The sequence below is a fragment of the Nicotiana sylvestris genome, chromosome 11 (assembly GCF_000393655.2).
Source record: "Nicotiana sylvestris chromosome 11, ASM39365v2, whole genome shotgun sequence".
Classification (NCBI taxonomy): domain Eukaryota; kingdom Viridiplantae; phylum Streptophyta; class Magnoliopsida; order Solanales; family Solanaceae; genus Nicotiana; species Nicotiana sylvestris.
The window spans coordinates 59,789,708-59,807,110 of record NC_091067.1 but is presented as its reverse complement, the minus strand read 5'-3'; the positions used below and the strand labels follow the sequence as shown (position 1 = coordinate 59,807,110).

At 42.5% G+C, this 17,403-nt stretch overlaps 1 protein-coding gene across 3 annotated transcripts; it reads left to right on the top strand.

Moving 5' to 3' along the window:
• Positions 1 to 4,557: 4,557 nt before the first annotated feature.
• LOC104250063 (pentatricopeptide repeat-containing protein At5g25630-like) lies at positions 4,558 to 8,435 on the top strand. Of its 3 annotated transcripts, none has more exons than XM_009806601.2 (4): positions 4,559 to 4,741; positions 5,810 to 6,017; positions 6,139 to 7,047; positions 7,345 to 8,435. In XM_009806601.2, the coding sequence occupies exons 2-4, from the start codon at positions 5,919 to 5,921 to the stop codon at positions 8,212 to 8,214; spliced, it is 1,878 nt and encodes a 625-aa protein (XP_009804903.1). In that variant the 5' UTR covers positions 4,559 to 4,741; positions 5,810 to 5,918; the 3' UTR covers positions 8,215 to 8,435. The 3 variants fall into 3 exon arrangements, with proteins under 3 accessions (XP_070018825.1, XP_009804903.1, XP_070018824.1); XM_070162723.1 differs by lacking the exon at positions 4,559 to 4,741 and adding an exon at positions 4,757 to 4,816; XM_070162724.1 differs by lacking the exon at positions 5,810 to 6,017 and having other exon boundaries at positions 4,558 to 4,741.
• The last annotated feature ends 8,968 nt before the right edge of the window (positions 8,436 to 17,403 follow it).

The following is a 17,403-nucleotide window of genomic DNA, read 5'->3' as shown; positions in this document are numbered from 1 at the left end:
AAGATTCCCATATCAATCCAGCCTCGAGATGGTGCCTTATCTCGAGGATCTCTACTACTATAACTATGGGCTCTAAGGAGCCATCGATGTCACTATGGCCTCGAGATGGTACCCGATCTCGAGGGTCTTTGTCAATATAAAGGTGGGTTCTAAGGAGCCATCGATTTCAATCTAACCTCCAGATGGTGCCCGATCTTGAGTACTTCTATCACTACAAATGGGTTCTAAAAAAGTGCTAACAGTCTAGACTCAAGATGGTACCCGATCTCGAGGATTTCGGTTACTCCAACTATGGGCTCCAAAGTGCAGACGTCAAATTTCAAAGATTAAATTTGCATGTGCACTGGAAAATAAAGACATGAAGCAAAGAAATCTTTTGCATTTCCAAAAAATGTATTTACAGAGTGTCTTTACAAAACTCCCCCGAGGAGCCCATACACAAAGGGAAGAAAAGAAGAAACAGAAAGGATGATGTGAGACTATTCCTCACTCTTGGTACCGTCCGAAGCACTGCCAGAGTCCTCATCCGAGGCAGTTGAAGGTGCTGATCTCTCCTCCAAGATTCTAGATTTCTCGATCTCAATAGAGAGATCGACACCTTCAGTGTTTGCTTCCTCGAGGGCTTGCCTCCGAGCTCGCAGACGAGCATAAGCAACGGCCCGAGCCAACTTCTGCTCGGCCTTTTCAGATATCTCCCTGGCTCGAGCGTTTACAGTAACGACATCCTTCTTGTATGAGGACGCATCTTCAACAGCCTCGACCTTGGATACAGATAGTACAACGACCTCCTTCTGATCATTTTGAATAAGTTCCTGGGTCGAGACCAACTCTCCCCGTAGAAAGTCCTTTTCCGAGGTCACGACCCCTTTCTGCCTTTTCAGCTCGAGGATCTCCTCATCCTTGGCTGTGACCTCTTCCCGAAGTTGCGCCACCAGGGCATCCTTTTGCCCAATCTGCAAATGCGAAACAAGATTATAATCATCAAGTCATAAGAATAAGAGGATGAGCACGTGAATGTCGTGTTACCTGCTCGGCAAAGATGTTCCTTTCCTTGTGCACCCCCTCTAAGGCTTGCTCGAAGCTCACCTAACTCCTCTTCCTGTCGGGCGGAGGAAGCCTCTAATTTATTTAGCTTCGCGGTGAGCTTCTCGAGTTCCTTCTCACGGCATGAGAGCTCGTCTTGGAGCTTAGAGAAGGCAAGGTCATACAACTTCTTGACCTATAACAAACGCATAAAAGTTGAGAAGGCAAGGTAAAAACTTAAAGTGCCAATGGTATGCCGAGAATATTACCTGATGCTGAAGCTTCTCAGCCTCCTCGAGAGCAACAGGGATGTCGAGGTCTGTGTCCATGCCGATGCCGATGAAGTAGTCCCCCAGCATATCTTCCTCTCCATGAGAGGCCCACACACCGGTGGTACCTGTATCCTGGGCATCCTTAATCTCCACTGGTGAAAATGAAGGGCCCAATTTAAAGCCACCCAGGGCATCAATTTCTGTAAGGATCTCTTCTCGACCCCGGGAAACTTCGGGATTAGGCCCTCCGGAATCGCTAACCAAGGTTTAATCGATACAGACCGTGCCATGTTCGATTTGAAGCTCGGGGATTGCGCCTGAACCCTCCTCGAGGGTCTCCTTAGCACGGGTTAGGTCCACATCGACCATCATCGGCTCGACGGCCTTGCGCCCAGCAGCCTGCTGAACATCCGCACCCCGTCTTGCCCTTTGTGCCAAAGGGAGATCATCATCATCGTCACCTTCATCTTCAGTATGGGGACTTGCCACAGCTGCCGAAGTCGAGACCGTGGCGTCAATTTTAGTTGAAGACTCGGTCGAAGCTTCCTTCTTCCTCTTTTAACCCTTGCCGGGTTTCGAGGTTCCTTCCTCACCAGCGGGAGCCGGCCTAATCGACAAACCTTCCCTGAGGCCTACACAAGCATGACATATCAAACTCACCACCACAAAGAACACTCATAAGAAATATGGCAACGACAGTAAGAAGTGCTTACCATGGTTCTTAGCCTGCCACCGCGTCTTGGACAAATCACGCCAAGAACGCCCACTATAAGGAAAGGTAGAGTCTAGCTGTCTGATCCATCCCGAAAGGTTCTGAACCGCATCGGGGTACCAAACAGTGTCTACATAGTCAAAAGAAAATCATTTCATAAGGGGAAAGAAGGGGCAATAAAACAAACTCGAAGTAGGGACACTTACGCTGCATATTACATTCCTCCGGGAATGACATCCTATCAACCGGGATAATGTTCGATGTTCTCGCTCTGACAAACCGGCTCATCCACCCCCGGTACTTGTCCTCATCCATGCTCGAAAATAACTTCTTCGCAGATCGAGGATGAAGCTTGATCAAACCTCGGTAGAGATGAGGACTGTACAACCTAACCAAGTGATTGAGGATGAAGGTCATCCCCTCGACCTGATTGGAGAAGTATCGGAGCACGTAAATGATCCTTCAAAAAGAAGGATAGATTTGACCGAGTGTCACTCGGTACTGTAAAAATCAAGAATCACCAGATCTATCTTCGAGGACGAAGGATCTACGGGACCCAGGGTGAATGGGTATGTATATATGCTAAGGAAGCCAACTTTGTAATCTACTATGCTTTCCTCAGGCTTGGGGATCTCTACTTGAACTGCCGCCCCCATCGACAGTCTTTCTTCACTCTCTGCGTATCGGTCACCACGATGATGTACCAAGATATGGGCTCGCATTGGCCCGGGGTAGAAGGGGGATTTTTGATTGCAAAATCTGAAAATGTATCGAAGTGGTCGGGGGTACATTGCTCAACAGTCGGAGGTATTTTTGGTTTGCCCTTGGACGGGCGTGATGAGGAAGCGGAGCCCTCCTTCTGAGGTACCGTTCTAGAGGTTCTAGCCATAATTATAAAAAAAGTTTCTAAGGAAGAGGATGAAGAATTAAGCACGGGAAGAAGATGGATGCAGAAAGCTATAAACTTAGCCCTAAAAACTTGATGTTGTAAAAGTGTGAATAGCAAAACAAATTGAAGTATTTATAGAAGCCATTTGGGCGATGTTTGAGGAACGTAAAGGTAGAACCAATGACAGTTCGTGGGCTTCTCGATAATCGTATTAATAGCGACATCTGCGCAGCCTTTGAGTCATGACATTTAATGCTCTGATGAACTGACGTCATAATGGGAGAATCGAAGAAGCAAGAATTCAAGGCCATTTCTTATCATTCTATTCTAAGAAACGCGGGACTATCTGTATACGGCTAAAATTGGAGAGCCCGATTTTATGATCATTATGACATCCCATAGCCCGTCTTCAGAAGGCCTGAGGCACAATTCGAGGCTCGACCCCGAGTGTTCCCTATGCTCGACCTCGAGGTAGAGCAAATCGGCGGCTATGATGAACGAGTGGGAGATTCCCAAGGCGAGTGGATAGAGCTGACAAAGTCCATAAGAATAGTACAAGCCCGTACCGTGGCATTAAATGGTTGTACCAGCCGCATATCTTTGTAATAAATATATATGTACTATGTTGGAATTCTCCCTCCTATATAAAGGGAACCCTTGTTATTTTTTTGCACACATGATATTCAAGATAACAACAAGAATATTCTCTGCTCTCTAACTCAAACATATTCTCCTTTGATTTTATTGCTTATATTTATTACATTGCTTACATTTATTACGTTTCATTGATTGTTCTTCATTTATTACTCATCATTGATCATAAAGAGCCCTCATCAAAGCTCTTAGAACTGCTAGTCCTTCATCAACCATCTCCAATCGAGCTCATTAGCTTAACCTCGAGGTCCAGTATAGGCCAACTCGAGACCCCGATCTCCCGATTCTCGATCATTCGGTTTGCTTATCAAGCTATCTTCAAGCTCTTATCTTATTTTCTAGTCTCACACTTAACATCTACCGCCTAACAACTAGCATAAAAATAAATCGCGTATTTCTAGAATCACAAAATCAAATCTAATTGTTATTACCATTTTCAAGGTAAAAAAATGCTGATTTATTTACTAAAGAATCAAGGATCAATCGCCATTTAAGACCTTTTTTCTACTTTTATTAGTGGTGCACCATGTTTCAAAAAAAATTAGAATCACCTCTGGTCGATGTATTCTGCTTATTTTAATTTTCAATCTAACAAAACACAAAACAAAGAGAGATAGGAGTGACACAAAGGATGAGGTTGAAAAGGAGTAAGAACCGTCACTGCGAGCCGCCAGGAAGGATGAAAGGGTCGGATTGTGTGGAGAAGAAGCGTAATTACCTAATGGTTTCTGTTATTCTATGATCCCTTATTGATTCTTCTTGATTTTGGTGAAGAAATACACATATTTGAGGTGTCTCCTGGTTTTAGAAACGAGTCGTGTAAGTGCAAATGGTTGAACCCACGTGGATGACCATTAATGCTCCACGTAATAAAATAGATTTATTTTGTGTGTTGGTCCAATTTTGGGTCTTTTCCCGAACTTTGGTTCCTCCTGCCATCCAAATGTGCGTATCGATAGAAAAGAAAAAAATGAGTTAACAGAAGAAACTAAAGTAAAATGACGTGGCAAAATACCAATCCACAAAAATTAGACTTTGTAAATTTAGTTATTGATTCAAAATTCAATAGAAGAAGAAATCTGGTGCTCCTTTTGTGATTTCAGATAAAATTTGCGGATAAGACCGGACCATGTCCTACATGCTGATTCTAACTCTGCAACCATGCAACTCTTCTCTCCTCACACTAAACAGGTAAGTCCCCTCCACCCTTAACCCATCTCAAGTTTCTTCTTTTTCTGCTACTGAATCAGCTTTATCTGTATAATGGTAATTGTTTGCTCTTTTGTGATCTTGTTTAGTTGGGTTCCTCTTGTGGTTGGATCCTCTCCTACTTGAATGGGTGAAAACTTTAGATTTTTAAGCACTATAATTCAACTCAGTAGCATAATAAAGTGAGTCACAGAACTCGAAGTTACAGCCGTTTGAATTTTATTTCTTGAGCAAGGAATCTCAGTTTGTTGCTAAATTCTTGGATCATCTGTCCTATGAAGTAATTGACACTAGCTGTTGACAAGAATTTATAGTTCAGCATCTCTTGTGAACCCCTTCTTATCAATAGGTTAATGTTTTTCCTATTGATATAGACTGCTAGAATCTTGCAACTGCATATGTATTGCTTTCAAGATAGCTGTGCAAATTCCTTACAGTTTGGGGATTAACTAATTACTTCAGTGTCTAGCATGAGTAGTAGATAAAAGTAAAATTGCACATAAATTTTCTATTGAAATCTTGTCACTGAGGATCACTGCATACAATTGTGCAAACATGATACAGGGCAGCTGCTCTTTTTTCCTAACGACTGCATCTAAAACTTGATTTTGTCCTTACTTAGCCAAGTTTCGCTTTTGAATACTGAAAAGATGTTGTGGCTCGATTGGATACCTTTTATGAATTTTTTACAATACCAGCATGGCCAAGGGTAAAGCTAGATGGACTAGGGGAAGGTTGGGGCTGTAGCCTCATTCAGTTTTTAATTGTTCAACATTTTACTTATCGAAAAGAGTTTTGAAAATTTCCTCTAAACCCCAACATCCCTAATTTTATGAATTTTCCTTCTTCATGTTCCTGTATAAGTTGGTGTGATCGTCAGGATGGGAAATAGGGCGGGGAAGGTTGAAAAAGAGTTTTGGAAAATATTTTCCCTTCTTTTGATTGGTGAAGGAAAATGTTTCCTAAACATTTAAGCCAACCAAACATAGAAAAATTGAAAAATATTTTCCTTCATACCAAACACACCCTTAATAAGTCTCCATTTTGCAGGAAAAATGTCCTTGAGGCAGCAGTAAACTTCTGCGGGATAGATAATAGAGGCAATTATATTGCTATCATTCATAAGCAGCAGTAAAATTAAGAATTGGATAAGAAAAATATGGGAGAATTTGGAAATGAGGTAGCCAAGTCTATCATTTTTGAGAAAAAGAACGGAACAAGTTCGAGCAAGTCGAAGATTTTTGCATCTTACACCATGGTATTGGGCACACAACTGAATGGATTTTGATTACATCTTGGTTATACGTCCAGTTTATTTCTTGTATGTATATATGGTTTAAGCTCTCTGTTAAGATACCATTTATTTATATCTTCTGCAGGAATCTCATCTACATGAAAACCAAGCTCCTCTTGTTTCAGCTACGGCGAATTCTCCACGTCAATCTCGCTGCACTGCCTGCTGGGGAAGTACGAGTTGCCACATTGTTCGCTCAAGAACAAAACTGATGAATATTTTGATTGAGAGGAAAAAGCCACAAGAGGTCCACTCAATTCTCAAGGGTCTTACCGAAGAAGGACATCGGCCAACTCTTGTGACATATACAACTGTTTTGGCTGCCTTGACTCTCCAGAAACGTTTCAAGTCTATTCCGTTGCTTCTCTCTAAATTGGAGCAAAATGGACTAAAACCTGACTCCATATTCTTCAATGCCATGATAAATGCTTTTTCAGAATCCGGAAATGTTAAGGAGGCAATGAAAGTGTTCCAGAAAATGAGGGAGAAAGGATGTAAGCCCACAACCAGCACTTATAATACATTGATTAAAGGGTTTGGAATCATTGGTAAGCCTGAAGAATCTCTGAAACTGTTGGAAATTATGTCTCTTGAAGAGAATGTGAAACCTAATGACAGAACATATAATATTCTGGTTAGAGCTTGGTGTAACAAGAACAAAATTGCAGAAGCTTGGAATGTGGTTCACAGAATGGTTGCAGCTGGTGTAAAACCTGATGTTGTTACTTACAATACTATAGCAACGGCTTATGCTCGGAACAAGGAGACTGCTAGAGCTGAAGCAATGATTTTTCAAATGCAAAATCACAAAGTGGCGCCAAATCATCGAACAAGTGGTATTATCGTGGATGGGTACTGTAAAGAGGGTAATATGACAGAAGCATTAAGGTTTGTTTACAGGATGAAGGATCTTGGTGTACATCCTAATCTAGTAATATTCAACTCTCTTATCAAAGGCTTTCTCGACGTCACTGATACTAATGGTGTTGATGAGGTATGCACCCATATTGGTTTTATATCAGCAATTTACTGAACATTAAATTGTGTAATTTTAGGAATGTAACAACCATTAGTTATTATTCCTTTCCGTGTACATATTGGTAATTTTAGTTTTGCATGTATTAGTGTCAGTTTTCACATGCAAAGGCCAAGTACCCCTTGATACCAAGCCTATTAAAAAAGGGTAAAACTCACTCTATTGTAATGTAGTGTAGCTTCAAGCCTTCGAAAGAAAGAGTGCCACGTCATTCTGAACATGACATGTTTCTTATTCATTGATTTAAATGTGCAGACACTTACATTGATGGAAGAGTTTGGAGTGAAACCAGATGTGATAACATTTAGTACTATCATGAATGCATGGAGTTCAGCTGGACTTATGGATAAATGCCAAGAGATATTTGATGACATGATTAAGGCCGGTATAGAACCTGATAGCCACGCATTCAGCATTCTTGCTAAAGGCTATGTGCGTGCTGGAGAACCTGAAAATGCTGAAGCACTTTTGAAAGTTATGGCTTCATCAGGTGTACATCCAAATGTTGTAATGTTCACGACAATTATCAGCGGATGGTGCAGCGCTGGACAAATGGAGTATGCTCTGAGGGTATTTGAAAGGATGTCCAAAATGGATGTTTCCCCAAACTTGAAAACCTTTGAGACCCTCATATGGGGTTATGGAGAAGCAAAACAACCATGGAAAGCTGAAGAGTTCCTCCAAATTATGGAAGAGATGGGAGTGCCTCCCACGAATAATACTTTTCAGCTTGTTGCAGATGCATGGCGCGCTATTGGCTTCCTTAACGAGGCCAAGAAAATCTCTGAAGTGGAACATGATGAGAGGCCAATCTTGAATGCTCTGGAAGATAAGCGACCAGAAGATAACTTTGAACTAGTTTATTCTAAAGAGAAACCAAATGGTTCTCTCTCGAGCCTTATGCAAGTAACCAAAGAAAATGGATCGAGTACTGTCAACAAAAGAAGCCAAATGGTGCTGAACAGATCCAAGTCCTTTTCAGGAAGCCTAAACGTGGCAACTAAATCAATGTTGCTTCCCCACACCTGTGGATTCAAGGTGTTATCTTTGACGATATTACACAAGCAGTGTCAAGTTCAGCTAGGAGTATGTGGTTTTGTGAATTCATGTAGAATGGTGGCTTGAAATTATCAAACTTCAGGTTCAGACCATTAAGGGAGGCCTCTTGAATTCAATACGTACATCAAATTAAAGCCTTTTGCGTCAGGATGACATAAACAAAGGCCTGCAATTGTAAAATTATATCATCTTTCTTGAACATGTATGTACAATGTTATCTTATTAAAAATGTATACGACTATGAAATGTATATTCTTTGAGTTGAAATGATGGTCATGTCAATTGTCCATGTAGTATTTAATAAAAAAAAATACTAGTTTAAGAGACTTACGGGTTTCTCCTAAGCGGAAGTGAATCTATAACAAGCACGACTTGTGTCACGGATAGTCGGGAATCCACACGAAGTAGATGAATTTTTTTTGTCCGCAACCACCTAATCTTTTCTAAGATGCAGAGAAGATTTTCTCATAAGAACCCTAGTCGTCAAATATTAATGGAAAAAATGTATCTTTTCTAACACCCATAATGCGCTCTCTCTATATGTATGTATGCCAAGCATCCTGCTTGTTTTTTTTCCTCCTAAGTGTTCTGATGCCAATGGAATAGTGCTCTATCTATAGATAAGAAATTGTACTATCATAACCAATAGGCTTTTCGATACATCATGCAAAATGGTAAGATGGTACAATATATGCAAAAGAGGACCTAAGAAGAATCTCCAACGCTACTGCTATCAAGTCAACTATAAGTAGCGATTACAACGAGGGTTTATTGATGCAATACCCATAAAATATAAAAAAAAAAAAGTATCTTCAAGCAAAGCGACCCGTCATTCCCTTTTGAGTATCAGCTTACAGTGCCCAACTCAGTAGTCGCTCTTATTATACCAGAAACCGAAGCAAGCAACAAACAACATAAGAGAGGTTTTATAGTACCTTCAAAGACAAGTAAACACTTTAAAGTACTGTCAAATATCAAATTGTCTGTGGCAATTTGAATTTTTAAGTATAATATGAAGTATTCAATTTTCAATACAATTGATTAGGAGTGGGAGATTTACTCCTTTGAATTTTACGAAGACACGATATGTAACGATCCGATCGGTCATTTCGAGAGTTGTAGCCCCGTTCCCCCATTTTCTGCTCCTTTTGTACTCTACAATTGTTATATAACTTACCGGGTTGGTTGGTTCGAGTCGGAGAGATTTCAGAGTGAATTGAGACACTTAGTCTCATAATTAAAAGCTTAAGTTGGAAAAGTTGAGCGGATGTCGACTTATGTGTAAACGACCTCGGATTTGAATTTGGATGGTTCTGTTAGCTCCGTTGGATGATTTTGGACTTAGGAGCATGTCCGAATTGTGATTTGGAGGTTCCGTAGTAGAATTAGGCTTGTAATGGCGAAAGTTGAAAAGTTTGATCGCGAGTGGACTTTTTGATATCGGGGTCGGATTGTATTTCAAAAGTTGGAGTAGGTTTGTGGTGTCATTTGTGACTTGCGTGCAAAATTTGAGGTCAATCGGACGTGATTTGATAGGTTTCGACGTCATTTGTAGAATTTGGAAATTTCAAAGTTCGTTAGGCTTGTATTGGGATTCGTGTTTTTGATGTTGTTTGAGGTGATTTGAAGGCTCGACTAAGTTCGTATCATGATTTAGGGCTTGTTGGTATGTTTGGTTGAGGTCCCGGGGGACCGGGTCGATTTCGGGTGGTTAACGGACTTGGAGTGGAAGTTGAGGAATTGCTGAAGTTTGGTCTTTTGCTGGTGTAATCGCACCTGCAAGGGTATTGGTCGCAGGTTCGGCAGGTTGAGCGCAGGTGGGGAAAGGGTGGAGACCAGTAGAGGTCGCAGGTACAATGGTTTTTCCGCACCTGCGATAGCGCATATGCGGATCAGAGGTCGTAGGAGCGGAGGCAACAAGGATTAAGTGGTTTTCCAGAAGCGCCTTTTTTCCGCAAAAGCGGACACGTAGGTGCGAGCCTAGGCTCCGCAGGTGCGGGAATGCCTGGGAAAACCCTATATAAACGAAGGTTCCGAGATTTTTGCCATTTCTAAGATTTTGAGCTCGGATTTTGGAGGTTTTTGAGAGGGGTTTTGAAGAGATTCCTGAGGTAAGCTCCTTGTGTTTATTTTTCTTCAATAATTATGTTTCTCCACTAATTTTCCATCTAGTTGGTGTGTTTTTGAGGTGAAATTTGGGGGTTTGAGGCTAGGGATTTGGAGAGCTGATTTTGGGGATTTGAATGGAATTTGGTGTTGGATTTTAATAAATTTGGTATGACTAGACTCGTAATTGAATGGGCTTTCGGGTTTTGTGACATTTGTTGGTTTTCGATACGAGGTCCCGGGCTTTGGCTTTTGGCTTATAATTTCATATTTCTCTTGTGGAATTGATTCTTTTAGGCCGTATTGATTGTATTGTACTGCTTGTGGCTAGATTCAGGATATTTGAAGGCCGATTTGCGAGGCAAAGGCATATTGAAGTATAGTTAATTTCTTGCTTATCCACCCTGAAAGCGAGAGCTCGAGGCGATGGGAAAGGAGAATCAACAAGATAGGGTGTTATGTCTCGTCTCCTCTCTAGCTATCTTTAAATCTGCCAGAATCAGGCTTTGTGTCCTAACCAGATGTCGTAGGGCGATAAGGGGTGCTTTATCTAAACTAGGCAGGAGAACTTGGCTAACTTTCGGTTTCATTCCAATTGATCAGTCGAGATGGTTAGCTTGGACACTAATGTTATTTTATATTTAGAATACCTAGACTAAGCCCAGACCATTCTTTTGGATCTGCATTAGCATCTAGTTGAAAGACTCTCATTCTTATTTAGAATGAAAGGATCTATCAGTTCATAAAAGCTTAAGCTTAAGAGCTCTTTTATTTAAGACAACCAGCCAGCCAGGGGAAGGATCTCCGCTTGGATTGAGGTAAGTAACAATTCCAAATCTGGTTCTGAGAGTATGAAATCCCAAATTATGCATTATGTGATTGGTTTGGAGGTGATACACATGCTAGTTAACGGGCGTGCACCGTAGGAATTGTGACTTGGTCCATTCCGTGGAACTGTAAATTTTATTAACTTGTTGTTAGCTATATGCTCTCCCTTTGTTATAGAAATATGACTGCAAATAATGTTAGAAATCATGTTTAGGCCATGTGTTGACACTGTTAGGACCCACAAAGGTTGTGTACTTGTTGAATTATTTGCTAATTATTGCCTTGTACTCAATCACGGTTTTACTTGCGTATCATATCTCAGTCTCTTCTTGTTTCTTGTTGATACATTATATTATCTCTGTTTGGGCTGATTTTTTATGATTTCTGAGAGCCCGAGAGACTTGAGAGACCGGTGATTGATTTAGGGCCTGAGTGCCGAGCTGTGAGCTATATGTATATATATATATTGGGTTGCACGCCGCAATGAGCCTTAGGGTTGTATATATATGGATCGGGTTGCACGCCGCAACGTGTCTTATGCTATATATATATTATGGGATCGGGCTGCACATCACAGCGATATAGCGCTTGGGCTGAAGGAGCCCTTCTAGAGTCTGTACACCCCAGTGAGAGAAGGTACCTATTGAGTGTGAGTGTTGAGGGCTGAGAGCCAAGTGATGAGCTATTGAGAAAGACTGAGTGACTGTTGCCCTGAGAGGCTGTATTTACTTTCATTGTTGTTGCACATAGCTGCTATATGTCACTGTTTTGAAACTTCTGGGAGATATTATATCCGGTTTTACTTGAACTTGGCATATATAAACTGTTTTGACTTAAATTGCCGAATTTGAAAGCATGTCTACTTTTTTTGTTGAGATTACTAAAAATGAACTATAACTGTGTAGCTCGTCACTATCTTTCAGTTCCTTATTTATTATTGTTACTTACTAAGTTGGCTGTACTTACGCTATACCCTGCACTTCATATGCAGATCCAGGTGTTTCTGGATACTATGGTCATTGATATTGTGCACGGTTGATCTCTGGAGATTACGAGATAGCTGCCCGATGTTCGTAGTCCTTGTTTTTCCTTCCTTATATTTCTTTATTTGTATTTAATCCAGACTTTCATAGATATTCTTTTTCTAGATTGGAGATGTATAGATGCTCATGAGCTCAGTGACACCGATTTGGGAGTTATTTTCCGCATTGTGTTTCGGGTTTTACCTCATTTTATGAAAACTCTGATCATTTAAAATTACTTGATTCATTTTCAATTAAAGTTGGGAGTATTTGGTAAATGTTGGCTTGCCTAGTACCACGATAGGCGCCATCACGACATGTTAGGATTTGGGTCGTGACAAGTTGATATCAGAGCCTATGTTACATAGGTCTCACGAGTCATGAGCAGGTTAAGTAGAGTCTTTCGGATCGGCATGGAGACGTCTGTAGTTATCTTCGAGAGGCTGCCGAACACTTAGGAAACTTCACATTCTTCAATTCTTGTTGTGCGAATCTGTTGATTCTGGTAACTAAACTTCTGTTATTCTATTCTCTTACAGATGGTGAGGACACGTACAACTGGACAAGATGGACAGCCACCAGTACCACCAGCTAGGGTCGCGAGAAGCCGAGGTCGAGGTAGAGGCCGCGGTAGGGGCAGAGGCGTAGCTCGTACGCCTGCAGACCCACCAGTCGCTCTAGCTCAAGAGTAGGTACCAGATACAGTTGAGCCAGTAGGGCCAGCAAAGGCACTAGTTGTGCCCATCGTGATTCTATGCCTTCAAGAGGCCTTAGCTCAAATTCTGACCATGTGCATTGGTCTAGCTCAGGCGGTCTCTATTCTGGCCGCAGCAGCCACTTCTCGGGCCGAGGGAGGTACTCGGACTCCCGCCGCCTGCACACCAAAACAGGTGGTGTAGGGACTCCAGACATGGGAGACACTACCAGCCCAGCCGGTTGCAGCTGCTCTGGCCCATGTGGTTCTTGTTATGTCTGATGATGAGCATTAGAGATTGGAGAGGTTTGATAGACTCCATCCTCCATCTTTTAGTGGTACAGAGGCAGAGGATGCCCAGGGATTCTTGGACAAGTGTTAGAGGATTCTCCATACAACAGGTATTCTGGAGACCAGTAGGATCTCGTTCACCATTTTTTAGTTCTCTGGGGCTGCCTTCAATTGGTTGGAGGCTTATTAGAGGCGTAGGCTAGTCGGTGCAACACCACTTACATGGCAGGAGTTCTTCGTTCTCTTCTTGGAGAAGTTCGTGCCTCAGTCCCACGGAGATGAGCTACACAGGTAGTTTGAGCAGCTTCATCAGGATGACATATCCGTGATGCAGTACGAGATGAGGTTTTCTGAGTTGGCCCGTCATGCAGTTTGGATGGTTCCCACTGCTAGGGAGAGGATTAGAAGGTTCATTGATGGCCTCACATATCAGTTGTGGTTGCTTATGACTAGGGAGAGGGTGTCTGGTGCTACTTTTGATGAGGTTGTCGATATTGCTTGCCAGATAGAGATGGTCCGCAGTGAGGAGCGGGTTGAGAGGGAGGCCAAGAGGCCTCGTGGATCATATAGTTTTAGTGGTGTTCCTTCCGGAGGTCAGTTCTACCACGGCAGGGGTCGTCCCTATAGGCATGCTCAGACGGCTCATCCAGTTCACTGTGGTGCATCATCTGGTCATGGTTCACGCAGTTCTCGTTAAGGCCAGTCATGTCTCAGTGCCCTACCAACTCAGAGTTTGTCCTGTGCTCCATCGATTCAGGGATCATCTATGCTAGTCCCTTCTACCAGTTATCCTAGTGCTCTGGCTCCCTTCAGTCCCCACCACTAACATTGGGGAGTTGCTACAAGTGTGGAGAGTTTGATCATATCAGGAGGTAGTGTCCACCTATTAGGAGGTCCAGCTTAGTAGAGGAGCCAGCCTATGACTTCAGCACCAGTTACTTCACCACCCGCCAAGTCAGCTGGGGGTAGAGCTTAGTCAGCAAGAGGTCGCCCTAGAGGGGGATGCCATTAAGGTGACGGCTAGGCCCATTTCTATGTACTCCCTGCTAGACCAGATGATATTGCTTTAGACATAGTGATCACAGGTACTGTCTTAGTATGTCACCGAGATGCTTTTGTATTATTTGACCCTGGTTCCACATATTCATATGTATCATCGTATTTTGTTCATTATCAAGATATGCCCCATGAGTCTTTAGTTTTATCTATTTATTTATCTACTCCTGTGGGCGATACTATTATTGTGGACCGTGTGTACCGGTCGTGTGTAGTGACTATTGGGGGATTGGAGACTAGAGTTGATATCTTGCTACTTAGTATGTCGATTTTGATGTGATCTTGGGTATGGATTGGTTGTCTCCATGTCATACTATTTTGGATTGTCATGCTAAGATCGTGACGTTGGCGATGCCGGGGTTGCCACTGATTGAGTGGCGAGGTTCTCTAGACTATGTTCCTAGTTGAGTGATTTCATACTTGAAGGCCAGTAGATGGTTGGGAATGGTTGTCTATCTTATTTGGCCTTTGTAACGGATGTTAGTGCAGAGACCCCTACTATTGATTCTGTTCCGGTGGTACGAGATTTTCTGGATGTGTTTCCTGTAGCTCTGCCAGGCATGCCGCCCGATAGGGATATTAACTTTGGTATTAACTTGGTACCAGGCACTCAGCCCATTTCTATTCCTTCGTACAGTATGGCACCAGCTGATTAAAGGAGTTGAAAGAGCATCTTCATGAACTCCTTGATAAGGGGTTTATTAGGCCTAGTGTGTCACCTTGGGGTGCACCTGTTCTGTTTGTAAATAAGAAGAATGGTACCATGCGCATGTGCATTGATTATAGGCAGTTGAACAAAGTCACCATCAAGAACAAGTATCCTTTGCCGCGTATTGATGATCTATTTGACCACCTTCAGAGAGTGAGGGTGTTCTCCAAGATTGATTTAAGGTCTAGGTATTACCAGTTGAATATTCGGGACTCTGATATACTTAAGACAACATTCAAGACCTATTATGACCATTATGAGTTCCTTATGATGTCTTTGGGGCTGACCAACGCCCCAGCAACGTTCATACATCTGATGAACAGTGTGTTTCAGCCTTATCTCGACTCATTTGTTATAATGTTCATTGATGATATCCTGGTATACTCTCGTAGCCAGGAGGAGCATGCCCAGCATTTGAGGGTTGTGTTGCAGTGGTTGAGGGAGGAGAAGCTTTATGCTAAGTTATCCAAGTGTGAGTTTTGGCTCAGCTTAGTGGCATTATTGGGGCACGTGGTGTCCAGTGAGAGGATTCATGTGGATCCGAAGAAGATAGAGGTGGTTCAGAGTTGGACTAGACCGTCCTCAGCTATAGAGATTCGGAGCTTTCTAGGGTTGGCTGGTTATTATCGTCACTTCATGCAAGGCTTCTCGTCTATTGCATCACCCTTAACCAAATTGACCCAAAAGGGTGCTCCTTTCAGGTGGTCGGATGAGTGTGAGGAGAGCTTTCAGAAGCTCAAGACTGCCTTGACCACAACTCCAGTTCTAATTCTACCATCAACTTCTAGTTCTTATATAGTGTATTGTGATGCTTCTCGGATCAATATTGGGTGTGTTTTGATGCAGGAGGGTAGAGTGATTGTTTATGTTTCACGCCAGTTGAAGCCTCATGAGAAGAACTACTACCCTGTTCATTATTTAGATTTGGCTGCCATTGTTCATGCATTGAAGATTTGGAGGCACCATCTCTATGGTGTGTCTTGTGACGTATTTGCTGATCATCTGAGCCTCCAACACTTGTTCAAGCAGAAGGATCTAAATTTGAGGCTGCGAAGATGGCTGGAGCTGCTAAAGGACTATGATATTACTATTTTGTATCATCCGGGGAAGGCCAATGTGGTGGCCGATGCCTTGAGTAGGAAGGCAGTGAGTACGAGTAGCATTGCATTTATTCCTGTTGGTGAGAGACCTCTTGTAGTTGATGTTCAAGCCTTAGCCAACCAGTTCGTGAGATTAGATATTTCGGAGCCCAGTCGGAATCTAGCCTGTGTGGTTTCTCGGTCTTCCTTATTTGATCGCATCAGAGAGCGCCAGTATGACGATCCATATTTACTTGTCCTCACGGACAAGGTTCAACACGGTGATGCCAGAGATGTAACTATTAGAGATGATGGGGTGCTGAGGATGCATGGCCGGATATGTGTGCCCAATGTAAAGGGGCTACGGGAGTTGATTCTTGAGGAGACACACAACTCGTGGTATTCCATTCATCCGGGTGCCGCGAAGATGTACCAGAATTTGAGACAACACTATTAGTAGAGAAGAATGAAGAAGGATATAGTTGGGTTTGTAGCTCGGTGTCTTAACTATCAGCAGGTAAAATATAAGCATCAGTGACCAGGTGGATTGCTTCAGGGGATAGAGATACCAGAGTGGAAGTGGGAGCGGATCACCATGGATTTTGTAGTTGGGCTCCCACGGACTTCGAGGAAGTTCGATGCTATTTGTGTGATTATGGATTGACTAACTAAGTCTGTGCACTTTATTCCAGTTGGTACTACTTATTCTTTAGAGCAGTTGCTAAGATTTACATTCGAGAGATTGTTCTCCTTCACAGTGTGCCGGTTTCCATCATTTCTGACAGGAAGGTCCTTGATGTGTCTTACATGATTAGGAAGAAGGTCTACTGAAGGTTTCACCCATGAAGGGTGTTATGAGGTTCGGAAAGAAGAGCAAGTTGAGCCCTCAGTTTATTGGTCCATTTGAGGTACTTCAGAAGATTGGGAAGGTGGATTACAAGCTTTCCTTGCCACCTAGTCTCTCGAGTGTGCATCCCTTATTTCATGTTTCTATGCTCCAAAAGTCTGTCGGCGATTCGTCTCATGTTTTGGATTTCAACACGATTCAGTTGGATGGTGATTTGACTTATGATGTGTAGTCGATGGCCTTTTTGGATTGACAGGTTCAAAAGTTGAGGTCAAAGACTATAGTTTCAGTAAAGGCGCAGTGGAGAGGTCAGCCTGTGAAGGAGGCTACTTGGGAGACCGAGCGGGAGATGTAGATCAGATATCTACACCTATTTGTGACTCTAGGTATGTTTCTAGACTCATTCAAAGATGAACATTTGTTTAAGAGGGGGAGGATATAACGACCCGACCGGCCATTTCGAGAGTTGTAGCCCCGTTCCCCTATTTTCTGCTCCTTTTGTACTCTACATCTGTTATTTGACTTACCGGGTTGGTTGATTCGGGTCCAGAAAGATTTCAGAGTGAATTGAAACACTTAGTCTCATAATTGAAAGCTTAAGTTGGAAAAGTTGATCGGATGTC

Excerpts from the sequence above, each read along its gene's own strand:
- LOC104250063 (XM_009806601.2), top strand. The coding sequence starts at position 5,919 with ATGGGAGAATTTGGAAATGAGGTAGCCAAGTCTATCATTTTTGAGAAA. Across the intron at positions 6,018-6,138 it reads TTTTTGCATCTTACACCATG|GAATCTCATCTACATGAAAA; the intron begins GTATTGGGCACA and ends TATCTTCTGCAG. Across the intron at positions 7,048-7,344 it reads ATACTAATGGTGTTGATGAG|ACACTTACATTGATGGAAGA; the intron begins GTATGCACCCAT and ends TTAAATGTGCAG.